General features: G+C 37.9%; 1 protein-coding gene across 1 annotated transcript in view; it reads right to left on the bottom strand.

Moving 5' to 3' along the window:
- Positions 1-5675: 5675 nt before the first annotated feature.
- Positions 5676-13956, bottom strand: part of SP4 (Sp4 transcription factor) — a gene marked incomplete at its 5' end in the record, with an annotated part of 99079 nt that continues 90798 nt past the window's right edge. Inside the window, 1 exon segment of the mRNA XM_014590148.2 lies at positions 5676-8791. Within this exon segment, the coding sequence (XP_014445634.1) occupies positions 8544-8791 (248 nt within the window).

Here is a 13956-nt window from a genome sequence, read left to right as displayed (position 1 = left end):
TTCTGCAAGGATTAATACTCTCACGTTAATGCCACCAATTCTACCAGCATGAACAAGCCCCTCCCCCAACTACCACCATCACTTACCCAGCAGTTTCGGGCCTTACAAAGAGGTGACTTCCTTCTGTAATATTTGCAGTGAGGGTTACCTGGACTGTTACCTTTTAGAAAAGAGTTTGTTCTCCTAAAGTTTCATGTCTAGGAATTTGGATCCCAAAACTGTTTCTAGTCCTGATTTGGCCGATAAAAATAGAGTATCAGAATAGTTAATTTTCTAAGTGTTATCTTTCTGTTCATATAATTAAAGTGAGAGGAAGCAGCTACAGTACAAAAGCCATAGTAACATACATTCTGACTTATAAACTACAATTAGAAATACATATTATGCTCCACCAAGCACTTACACACATACATTTGTATATATACTTGACAAATAAGTAAGCTAACATAAAGAAAGCTGCAATTACATAAAACAATTGTTAAAGCTGTAACCATTTATAACATTATTGAATTCAAATCTTTCTCCAGTTAGTCGTTAGCTTTTAAAATGTTTCTCCAACCATGGTTTTCAAACTTGTTAAGGTGACCGTACTTTGAAGCTATGATGCCTTTTTACATGATATCATGAATTACTGATGTATTTAATTCTAGCATAAAATGATACAAGCTAGGAATCATTTTTTCCCAGCAGAAAACATAACTTTATTATGGATTCCACACCTCAAAATACTACTAGTGTAAATAAAACATTTCTTAAACTACATTTCATAGCAGCAAAATAAATAACACAACTTGAACCAAGCCAATCGCCTAGAAAGGCATAATTAAAAGATGAATTGGTGTCTGAGATAACTGCTCAAGTTTAATTTCTTCTTCACCCCTGTAATTTGGTTTTGTCTGGCCTTAGTTTCTAGATCTGATTTCTTAGCTCTCTCACCCTGACTTGAAATGTGTTCTTCTAAACATAGCTCAACATTACCTGAGCCTTGGCTCCTCCCTGTAGATGTTTTTTTTTTTTTTTTAAGAATTATGTATTTAAGGGATCAGCAGTTAGCATAATGGCTATGTCGTTGGACTCCCATATAGTCGACCGCGGTTTGCATCCCAGACCCAGTGGCTTAAAACTCACGCCAGGCGCATGTGCGTGCCCAAGATCCCGAGAGGAGAATGTAGGAGAAGGGATTGCAGCGTGGCTATCCCCCCTGGGAGGTGATTTCTCGCTTTCTGTCTGGCGAGCGCACATGCCCTATAGCAAAAACCTCTCAAGGGAACCAGCAGTTAGCGTAATGGCTATGTCGCTGGACTCCCACGTAGTCGACCGCGGTTCGTGTCCCGGACCCAGTGGCTTAAAACTCACGCCGGGCGCGTGTGCGTGCATGCCCAAGATCCCGAGAGGAGAATGGAGAAGGGATTGCGGCGTGACCACAACTAAGAATTATGTATTTAATTCCACTCGTTATTGTTATTTTTTAATTTTATCAGAGAGAGAGAGAGAGAGAAAGGGAAAGCAAGCCACCAGGTCCAGGACTTGAACCAGGGCTGACCATGTGGGAATCCAGTGCCCCTACCCACCATACCACCTGCCAGCCCCATGTAGATGTGGATCTTAATGCCCTCTAATCTCCCTACAAGTGCTGGCCAGCCATCCCTAGCAGTGGGGCAAGCAGCACTGTATGTGGCATGGGAAAGAGGAACAGCAACCTTGTGCCTGAACCTGGCACATAATATGAGCTTAATAGTTAGACTGACTGGAGAAGCATCTCCAAAGGGTTAGCCTGGAAACAGTGTGGGAGTCAGAGTTAAGGAACAGGCTCTGAAGCCAAGGTAAGATAATTAAATGGACAGGGCTGTAAATGCAGAACAGGAAATCAAGCTAGCAGAGATGCATCAGTTTTCCAGGGCATTAGGCCACTTTAGACAATTTTATATCCCATCTTATTGCACAAATAATGTGAAAAGCCAAGTAAAAGACATTTCAGACTCATAAATGTAGCGTAGCCTGTTATTCTCTCCTGAACCAAGACTGAGAGGAAGCAGTCTAAGAAATCTTTTTAATCGCCAGAGAGCATGTGCACTACCTATAGAGAAAGAAAGCACTCTCCAATGGCGCATGGTGATGCCACAATCCTTTTCCCTCCATTTTCCCATCCCATCAGGATTTGGAGCATACACTCACACGTGCCCAGTATATCTTTTAAGCAGAGCGAGCTAGGGTTCTAACCACGGTCTGCCACGTGGGATTCGACTCCCTTATCTCAGCGTACAACAGGTCTAGCCCAAGAAAACTTTTAAGCACCAGACTGCACGTTTTCTTTTTTTGTAGCTGCAATTTAGTAGGTAGCTAAAAACAAGAGTACTTTTGCCCTGTAAATCTGGGTTCATTTTACAAATTGATCTCTAAACAGTGATTGCTTTCAATACAATCATACACACACACACACACACACACACCCGAGAGTTACTGAAGAACACACGAGCAGCTGTTTCTCTGTAACAGGTTTGCTTCTTTTCACCTGTTGTCTGTTATCATCTTGAGATAAGCAAACATTACTAAAAATGAACACTTAAAAAGGATGAACCAGCCAAGATTTGAAACTTAAATTTTATTTAGAATTGGGAGACTGGCATCCTGTAACTTTGAGGTTAAGCACCTCAGAAAGAGCACAGTTTGAGAAAAATATGGAGTTGACTGGGAAAGTTCCACTGAAACTTCCTTTTCCTGTATGGGATTTTGAGAATTAACTTTTCAAAGTATTATTGCCCATTATCAAAGCATTTCAGCATTGGTTCCATTGGGAAGTATACCATGCCCATTATGATCTGAACATTTGCATCTCCCCATAATTTATAGGTTGAAACTTAATTATTGATGGAATGCTATTAGGAGATTTTTGTTTGTTTTGAGAGGTTTTCACTATAGGGCGTGTGTGCTTGCCAGAGACAGACAGAGAGATAGAGAGCGAGAAATCACCCCCCAGGGGGGATGGCCATGCTGCAATCCCTTCTCCTCCATTCTCCTCTTGGGATGTTGGGCATGCACGCACAGGCGCCCAAGCATGAGTTTAAGCCACCGGGTCTGGGACTCGAAACACGGTCAACTACATGGGAGTTCAGCGACATAGCCATTACGCTAACTGCTGGTCCCATGGAGATTGGGCCTTTGAGAAGGGATTAGGTCATAGAAGTGCAGCCCTCACTAAACAGGATTAGAGCCCTTATAAGAGGCCCCAGAAAACTGTCTCATCCCTTCCATCATATGAGGACACAACCAGAAGGCATCATCTATGAACCAGGGAACGGGCCCTCACCAATGCTGAACTGCTGGCACCTTGACCTCAGACCTCCCAGCCTCCAGAACTGTGAGGAATAAAATACCGTTTATCATATTTTATTATGACAACTCAAATGGACTAAGACAGTGCCCTTCCACCACCACCACCACCACTGCCCTCCTCCCCGCCTTTTGGGCTAATGTGCAATTATTTTAAGTGATAACTTCATCTATTGAACACTATTAGGTATCAAGTGCTTGACAAGATTATCTTAATGGACGTGAGGTACTACTACCCCTTTTTGCAAATGCAGAAAAAAGGCACAGAAGTTCAGATAACTTGTCCAAGGTTGTGTGGCTGTTAGTGGCCATACCAGGAACCCAGCTGGAATGCTTGGGACTCCCAGTTGATTTCTTTTGCCCCTGCACTTTGCTCACACCAAGAGAGATCCACTTTGCATTACAGACAGATCTTTACCTTCTTTTCCTTCCCTCTCTCTCCTTTCCTTCCTTCCACTATTTCTACTTGAGATTACTCTCAGGCATCTAAAAATAAATTATTTCATCAACACCTGCTACTAAGAAGAACAGAGCCCAAAGGCTTATGCTAATCAGCAAATCTGAAAAGAATAGACAATACAGGCCTTAAAAATCCTGCTTCACAATTACAGTTGGTTGTTGTATATTCAGCAGACATTACTGCTTGGGTAGTAAATACAGCAGTATTTTTTTCAGATTCATTGAGGAAAAGATTTTACAGTTCTTACATACACTTGAAGACTCTGCACCACTATAATTAAGCTTTTCAACCTTTAAACAAGAACAAACTATACTGAGGTCAGCAGGTAGCATGTTGGTTAAGGTGCTGGACTCCCATGTGGCTGACTGTGGTTCAAGTCCTGGACCTGGTGGCTTGAGTTCTCTCTCTCTGGAGAGTCCATGTGTCCTGTGGGAAATTAAATAATAATAATAAAATAATTATTCAAAAAACTATATTATGATGCTATTGTTAGTAAATGTACTGACAGTCATGTTACAGTAGTGTTCCTTTTAACACTGCTCTGATGTTCCTAAATTCCTACATCAATGGTTTTATGGCAACAATTCATGATGAAATGATTTGTCCCTTTTTTGCTTTGGGGTTATCTTAGTCACATGATTAAAATTCTTATTAGTTCAAGCAGACTGGTACTATATTAAAAAACATAATAAAATGTTCTAATCATATTATTCCCTCTTTTATACAATACCATCCTGATACCTCCATATGTGAAATTTTCAGGTATTTAAAATACACATCTTTACTTTGGAAAAAAAATAAAAACTTGTGACAAATTTATTCCTTACTGTTGTATTTGGCATAGAGCATAAATGTAACTATTCCTTGATTCAGAATAGCCATTAGAACACATACGCTGTCAATAAACCGCAATGGAATCATGCCATTGGGGCTTTGCTGTAGAAGGCTATCAGCCCTTACTCACAATTGTACGTAAAGATCTTTGGGCTGTATGTGGGCCAGCACACTTCTCACGCTCCCTTTTGCTGTGTCTGTATCTGATCTGGTGTGAGTTTGGAAATGTGTTAACTGAAGTTGTTACAATAATGTATTCATTATGTCAGTCATGTTCTTCCGGAGATTTGCAGAGCTCTCCCAGGAGGAAAAGACAGTTTTTGCTTATCGACTTTGTCACATCTATATGGCCTGCACTGCTTCTTAGTGTTTCTGTTAGAATAATATTTTAATTACTTTTTCATTTTCAAATCTTCCTATAATTTCCTAACATTTATTGCTTCAAAATATTTAAGTAAAAAAGTCTCTAAATCAAATTTTAATTTCCATAAATGTCTACAGCAATGGCTACAAATTAACATGCAATTTGAGTTGGTGCTCTTTGGCAGGATGTTCAGAGAAATGGTGACCAGATCTTAATACCAGGAATTATGAAAGGCTGCCAATACATTTTCTAGTGAGAAGCATTTAACTTTGCAGTGTTCATCGTGGTAAGAAGGTTGGTAGTTCAAACAATTTATTGCTGCTTTATAGTATACATAATTAAATGAAACATGTTAAACTCAAGGGAATTTTTAATAGGTTACTTGCAATTGTTATTGCAGGCAACAACTTGTACATGATTTTATTTCCAAATCCACAAAAAAAACAAATTTTATACAAATCAGCACTGTAAAAATGTCAATTACAGCCCCAGAGGCTTTGCTGGCAGAATAATTGTCTAAATTCTAGGATATGGGAAACAGGATATTTTCTGGATTCATCTTTTTTTTCCATTTTCTTTCTTTTTTTTTTTTTTTTTACAAAAAAAATTTACAAGTGAAATGTTACTACAAAACTTTTTATAAGGAATTTTTGCAAAACATTTACATTTTACCATCAACTATTTCTGTTTTAAAATCATTATGTAGATTTAATACCCTATGCTGCACATCAATTTATGTGGGATGACAACTTAGTGACATGCATAAAGAAACACCACAAGGCATTAAAATGGAGACTTAAATACAAATATTGTTGCAATAAAACAGTTATAAAATTGAAAAATAGGACCTAAACATCATGCTTATCTAAGTTTGACAAATTAACTTTTTCTCCTAGATTACACACTTTTATTACTGCTCTCATGAGAGTGTGATAAATAATGACTTAACATCAAGTTCTAATGTAATCAGCAACACATACACAAACCGAACCAAAGAAAGTATACTGTAAGAAAAAACTATTCTAACACTGGAGTTCTACCATGATAAATACATAGCTTTGCACTGATAATTACAATAAAGAAAAGTTTTATAATGGTGGCAAAGGGAATGAACAGTGAAATGCCATTAAACAAGACTCTACTGCACATCTGTGCCCTATTACTTATAACAGCTATATCCCACTGAGTCAAATAAAGGACATCAAAATTTACGATTTTTATAAGACAGAAAAGTGGACTCAGAATGGTATGCAGAACAGACTGTCAAAATATTTCTCATTTCAGTGGTGAAATGTGCACCTGCTAACACAAATTAATATATTTTATAAGCTATAAAGCTATCCAGATTCAGTTTGATAAATTTATAATAGGCCTCATTGTTGATTAAAAATAACTTCCATTTCTGATGAACGTACGTAGGTTTGCATTTAACTGGTTCATGGAATAGTGATGCAGAGCGCTTATACTTGGTATTCACAACAGAAAGTGTCACTCTGAGGAAACATGATTAAAACATTAAGAAAGTTTCTTTGCATAAAAAAATTTATAGCACTGATTGTGTAGCATAATGATAGATAAAATATATATTTGATGTTTCAGCTCCTATATAATAAAATTAAAATTAACACTACAAATGCTCCTCTGTACCAAACAAAACAACAAACTGATTCTGATGTTCTAAAGCCAGATACATCAGTTGTTAGGAGTACATTAAATAAAATATACAAAACAATTTACAAAATCCAACTAAAATTTAAAGACTCTGTTACAAGTCTACAAAAGCTTTAAGAAACTTGAAATTTATAACCACAGTGTAAAAATTTTTTTCCTTTAATCTCAAAGCTTTTTTATACAAACTGAAAGCACAAAAGACCTTCAGTTTTATATAACGCTACAAAGGGCTGGCCTAAAGTGTACATAGTGTAAACAGTGATCATTACAGTATTTCTCCTTCATCAAAAATACAAGAAACATCACAATTTTGGAAGAGAATTCGTTTGAGTAGTACTTTTTCTGAAATCATAGAGAATGCATGAGAAAACATTACCTATATTCAAACAGTCCCCAAACCAATAATATTAATAACCCAAGCAGGTACAATTTTAATTTTCAAATGGTTGATTTCATTAATTAAAGATTCTGTGTACATACTTTTAAAAAACAAAACATCTTATTAATGTTTATGCTATCAGTATAATCCCATTTTTTTCATATGAAACTTTTGGCCATCTTTCCTAATAATACCCTTCCCTATAAGACCCCTGTATAAAGAATGAAATATAATTTTTTTAGTTACTTATTTGACTGAAAATTATTCTGATTTTTCAAAAATAATTTTTGCTTCATAATATCATTATCTATTATATATTCAGTAGGCTGTCTAACTTTTAGGGCAAATTCAGTTACTGGCATAATAATAACACACAATAACACATATTGTGTTATAAATTCCTAATTAACCAACCTTCTAACACAGTACGAGAAATAAAATGGGACTGGCCAATTTTTAGTAGAGCAAAAAAAATTAAGTTTAAAGATAATTTTCTGCTGGCCTTGAGAAAAAGTGTGATAATTCTTTCTTTGGCTACCAAGTCAAAGCATTAAGAATTCTGCACATTGTCACATAACTCATATTTACAGAATATGAAACTACAGAATGATTTACACTCTAGGCAAATATTTCCAATATAAACATTTAAAATGAAATTTTGCAGTTCAACCTAGGATTAGAAATATAATCAATCTTCAAACAGTAAAACATTATATGTTAAATTGCCTCATTTTGTTTTTGAAGCTATTATGAGTTTTGTTTTAACCATTTTTCACAGCCTTTTCCTAAGGTTTCAATCTAAAATTTAACCTAAGATTTAGCTCTAAGTTCCTCTTGAGTCTCCAAATGGAGAAAGTAATTGGGCTTCACTGATTGTCTGCATACACACTACTACAATGTAGTGGTGATATATATCTGAGAGACGGCTCAGATTATTGTTTTGGAACTTACCTAATTCAACTGCTGAAGAATTTCTAACATTTAGAAAAGATGGCCAAAACTATTTTCAGTTGATTTTCCAAACAACAAGCTATGGAAATACAGTATTATTCCTATTATCAGTTACTATCAGTTTTCTGTGCTATAGAGAAAAAGAAATACATGTAAATTATTACTGACTAAATTTGTAACAAAGTATTTTCAAAGAAAATAATTCCAATTAACATCCAGTCTATAAACTACTGAGGTCTGTCTTTTTAAACATGTTCAACATGATGTCAAGAGAGGGGAAGATTCTGTTTATGGTTATATATTTCCAAATAACTATAACTTATAGTATGGAGGAAATACTTTTCTATCTGTTTCCAATACATCAGTTTGCTTTTCATATTTTTAAAAATTCAACACTTCATGTGTTGACTCCAAACCCTGGAATACTTAAAGAAGAAGCCAAGAATGAAAACATGATTTCCTACTCTGTAATCCACTTGACCAGCCCATTTCCAGATTTTCAAAGGTGTGTAAACTTAAGTGCAGCACTAGAGGTCTCTGTTATAAATAACTTTTCAGAATTCTTCCATGTTGGTTGAAACATTGGGAGTTGCTGGATTCGAATCTTGAGAAATGGCTGCAACTGTGACAATTCTTGGGGAGCCCAGCACCTCTGTAACAGATGAGTCCAGGTCTCCCGAGGTAACAATGGCAAGAGCTGTCCCACCACCTTTCTTATTCTGGTGCGTTTTAACATGTTTGGAGAGATGATCACTCCGCATAAACCTTTTAGAACACTCTGGGCACTCAAATCTCTTTTCACCTAAACAGAAAAACAGCAAATGAAGTTATAACTGTTCAACTTAAATGAAATTATAATTTTTAGTAATTTCTCTTTGGTACTATAATTCTTATATGGTACAACTTCTTATATAGTTTGATAGATTGCAAAATATTTTCATTCCATTTTATTTAAAACTGACAGGGTACAGGAGAAAGACTATGTGACTAAGAGTAAAAGACCCAAGCTAACGTCCTGGTTCTATTCCAAACTGGAAATGAATGCCGGAGCAAGTAAAAGAACTCCTCTGGGCCTCAGTTTCCCCCTTTACTAAAGAAATAGGTCTCTCTCTCTTTTAGAGAGATTTCTGCTCTAGAGCTCATGCACTCGCTGGAAACACAGAAACAGACAGAGAGACAGAAATCACCCCTGGGGGTGGGGGGGATGGCCGTGCTGCAATCCCTTCTCTTTCATCCTCCTCTTGGAATTTTAGGTACACATGCACACGCGTCTGGAGTGAGTTTTAAGTCACCAGGTATGGGATGCGAACTGCAGTAGACTATATGGGAGTCCGGTGACGAAACCATTACGCCTTCTGCTGGTTCCAAGAAACAGATTTCTAACAGAAAATTAAAAAAAAATCTCATGGCATAATGGTTATGTTGCTTGACTCTCATGTAGTCAACTGTGGTTCCAATCCTAGACCTGGCAGCTTAAACTCACACAGGATGCATGTGTGTGCATGCCCAGAGTCCCACGAGGAGAAAGGAGAAGGGACTGTGGCATGGTCATCTCCCCGGGGATTGATTTCTTGCTTTCTGTCTCTCTGTTGAACACATGCACCCTATAGCAAAAATCTCCCTTAAAAAAAATACTGCAGGGACCAGCAGTTAGCATAATGGCTATGTCGCTGGACTCCCACATAGTCAACTGTGATTCACGTCCCGGACCCGGTGGCTTAAAACTCACACCGGGTGCATGTGTGTGCATGCCCAAGATCCTGAGAGGAGAATGGAGGAGAAGGAATTGTGGTGTGGCCATCCTCCCCAGGGGGTGATTTCTTGCTTTCTGTCTCTCTCTCTCTGGTGAGTGCACGCACCCTATAGCAAAAACCTCTTCAAGAAAAACCAACCAACCAAACAAAAAAACACTGCAGGTATAGAAATATAATTAATCTTCATGGGTCATGTCCATTGTTATTTAAAAAACAGTTTTAAAGAACTAAATCTGAGTTTTCATTTTAATCCCTAGAGGAATGAATTATTTTAGAACTATGTAAAATAAAGTAACTTAATAATTTAATGGCATAGTTTTTCACAAGGTAGGCACATACTACATTTTAAATTTCAAAACAGATTTTAGGTTTCACAGAATAACACTGGTAGTTTCTGTTTTACAAAATGATTCTTAAATATGCTCTCTACAGAATATAAGATAGTTCTCGTGGAATTACTTCTCCACTTTGGAATAAAACTAACTAATGAGGCCTAGCCACAGCACTGCTGGGGTAAAATGCTACTGCATGATACGGCAGCCACATGGGAAGTCCTGGGTTGAACCTCAGGTTGACCTGCATATGCCAGGCATGCCAGCATGTGCCCATGATCCTGGCTGGCTGAAAGGCTGGGGAGACAACTGGGGAACAGCAGGGCCTGTCAGGTACCTGTGTGTGTATGTATTTCTCTCTTATGAAAGCAATAAATAAAACAAACAAGGAATCAGAAAAAAAAAATCAAGAAAACCTAACTAAACGCTAACTAAAAAGGAAAAAAGACATCTTGAGGGATTAAAGGAGAGGGCATGTGAAAATCTGGTTAAGTATATACTAATGTCTACAATGGATAACTATTGGCTTTTGTCCTTCCCTCTAAAATTGTTACTTAACAGAATAAAATGATGCTTTCCAGTCTGACAGCAGAACATGGACAGTAAGAAAACTGGGCTAGCACCATTTAAGAAATAAAGAAACTAAAGTCCCCAGCTACCCAGTGGCAAATTGTAAGATAAACGGGAAATGAGAGTGGCATGGTTTATATGTGGACCTTATCTAGTCTGTCTACTTATAAGTGATGTGGGTGTCCAAATAATTCCAAGAAATATAAAGCTGGCTAGAATCCCAAATAAGAAAAGCATGTCATACAATTAAACTTTCATTAGGGGAATGACATTTCAGTTTATTATCCTTTTCTATAGAGAAGTATGTTTTCTTGCTGTGCCAAATAATTTCTAAATTTCTTACCTTTAGCAAATTATCATTATACCTTACCTCAAAGAAAAGACTGCTTTCATTAATTACATATACCTTTTTCACATCTGTAAATATTATATCTTATTAACAATAAGTTAATACGTTTTATAATTAACTAAATATCAAAACTGTTGATATTAGTAAATGGCATAGGCAAAATGGCTCTATAAAACTACCCACGCCAGGGTCAACAGGTGACATAGTGGTTAAGACATTGGACTCACACAGGGTGTGTGTGCATGTGTGCCCAAAATCCTGAGAGGAGAATGGAGGAGAAGGGATTGTAACATGGCCATCCCCCGGGGGTGATTTCTCACTTTCTCTCTCTGTCTCTGTCTTTTCAGTGAGTGCACACACCTAACAGCACAAAACAAACTCTCTCAAAAACAAACAAAAAAAAGTCCATGCCCTAATCCCTGGAATGTGTAAATATATTACATTACATGATAAAAGGGTTGTAGATGTAACTAAGGTTATAGATTTTTAAAAAGATCATTTGATTTTATTTATTCCCTTATTTACTTATTTTTAATTTGATCAGAGAGAGAGGTAAGTAAAAAAGCAAGCTGCCAGGTCTGGGACTTGAACCAGTTGGCCATGTTGGAGCTTGGCACCTTACCACCATGCCACCTGCCAGCCCCAAGGTTACAGATCTTAATACAGGAAGATTACTTTGAGTTATCTGGGTAGGCCTCATCTAATCACTCGAGTTCTTTGAAGCAGTTTTTTTTCAGCTACAGACAAGAGATATTAGGCATGCGAGAGGAACCTGACCTGCTGCTGTTGGAGAGAGCCACTGGGGAAATTTGAGGAGGAATGTAGGAGCTTCCAGGAGTAAACACACACACACACGCACACACACACACACACACACACACACACACACACACTCTGACAGCATACAAGGACCTAAGTCCTACAAGAGCAAGGACCTGAATTTAGCTGATGGTGTAAATGAGTCTGGAAACAAATTCTTTTCCAAGTCTTCAGGAAGGAATGTAACCCTGCTGAAACCGTAACACTGCTGAAACCTTGATTTTAGTTCTGTAAGATGCGAGGCAAAAGACCACTAGGATTGAAAAGATGTGTGTGTGTGTGTGTGTGTGCGCACACACACCCGCACGTGTGTATTTTTCACAATCTTAGCCACAAGGTGTGTGTACTCACCAGAGAAAGGGAAAGTGAGAAATCACAACCCAGGGTGGACAGCTGCGTTGCAATACCTTCTTCATTTTCCTCTCAGGATTTTAGGCGGACACACACACACACACACACGCGCACGCAGGTGTGATTTTCAAACTACTGGGTCTGGGACTCGAACTATGGTCAGCCATGTGGGGATCTAGTGCCTTAACTACCAAACCACCTTCTGGCCCCAAATGTATATTATTTTAAGCATCTGAATTTGTGATAATCTTGTTAGGGAGGCAGTAGAAAATAAATACTTATCTAAAATAGAATGCTGACAAAAATTAATGCTTAATGAAATAAATTCTAGCTGACCCAACATGTGGTTCACAATCCATGAAATGTGATCTAAAGCATGTCAACAATAGCTCCAAATTTTATTTCTCTATGAAAATCTTAAGAATGTAACCCAAACGATTTTTGTTTAATAATCTGAGTATAGAAAAACTGCTTCTTTTCTTGTCTATATTATTTTAGAGAATGGCACACTGTATCATGATTATTAAAAGATATTTATTTATTTATTTTAGGTTTTAGCCTTAAGACATATACACTTGTTAGAGGGGCAGAGAGAAACAGTGAGAGGGAAAGTGGGAAATCGTAAATCATCCCCCAGGGGGGGATGGCCACATCTCAGTCCCTTCTCCATTCTCCTCCTGGGATTTTAGGCTGCACGCACACATGCCTGGCCAGATTCAGGACTTGAACCATGGTCAACCATGTGAGAGTCCAGCACCTTAACCCCACACCACCTGCTGCCCCATCATTTTTTTAAATTACCAGAGGGTACATTCACTGCCAGAGTAAAGAGAGACAGAGAAGAGAAAGTACCACCCTCCATATTAGGTGTCGTCACACCACAATCCCTTCTCCATTTCCCCATTCTGTCAGGATTTGGGGCATGTCCAGTTTTTCAAATAGCTGGGGCCAGAATTCAATGATGGGGATGGCCATGTGGGATACAGTTTTCTCTGCATAGCACTTAATTGCTGTACAATGCGGCTGCCTCACTATCACAATGTTCTTAACTATAATTTCCTATGGAAAAAAATTTACTGAGATTTTGAAATGAAGTCATAGATTTTTTTTCCTTTTTTTTTTGAGAGGTTTTTGCTATAGAGCGTGTGTGCTCACCAGAAAGACAGAGACAGGGAGACAGGAAGCGAGAAATCACCCTCTGGGGGGGATGGCCACACTGCAATCTCTTCTCCATTTTCCTCTCAGGATCTTGGGCACACGTGCCCGGCATGAGTTTAAGCCACTGGGTACAGGACTCGAACCGTGGTTGACTACATGGGAGTCCGGCAACATAGCCATTACGCTAACTGCTGGTCCCAAGTCATAGATTTGAATGGATGAATCGACTAAATCAGATCTTTTAAGCTTTAAATATCTGAAGCACCCATCAAGTGTTAGTTATCTAGCTGTCAACATTCTGCCTATAAGCTGGTTTTCAAATATTACCCTCAAACCTTAGCTAATATAATGTATGAAACAAACTTTATAAATTATTAAAGTTTGTCATCTGATAGCGCATCTCTATACTTACAAATCAAAATTAATTTCAGGAGCAAACTAAGAGAATGTATTAGCTTCCTTGGGCTTTTAGGAGAAAATACCACAAACTGGATGGCTTAAAACAACAGGAATTTATTCTGTTTTTGAGGCTAGAAATCTAAAATCAAGGTGTCAGTAGTGCCATGCTCTCTCCAGAGATTCTACTCTTTGCCTTGCCCTGGCTTCTGGTGACTCCTGGAAATTACTGGCCTCC

Source organism: Tupaia chinensis, unplaced genomic scaffold, assembly GCF_000334495.1.
Source record: "Tupaia chinensis unplaced genomic scaffold, TupChi_1.0 Scaffold000410_1, whole genome shotgun sequence".
NCBI classification, from domain to species: domain Eukaryota; kingdom Metazoa; phylum Chordata; class Mammalia; order Scandentia; family Tupaiidae; genus Tupaia; species Tupaia belangeri.
This window is presented reverse-complemented; position numbering and strand designations above follow the sequence as displayed.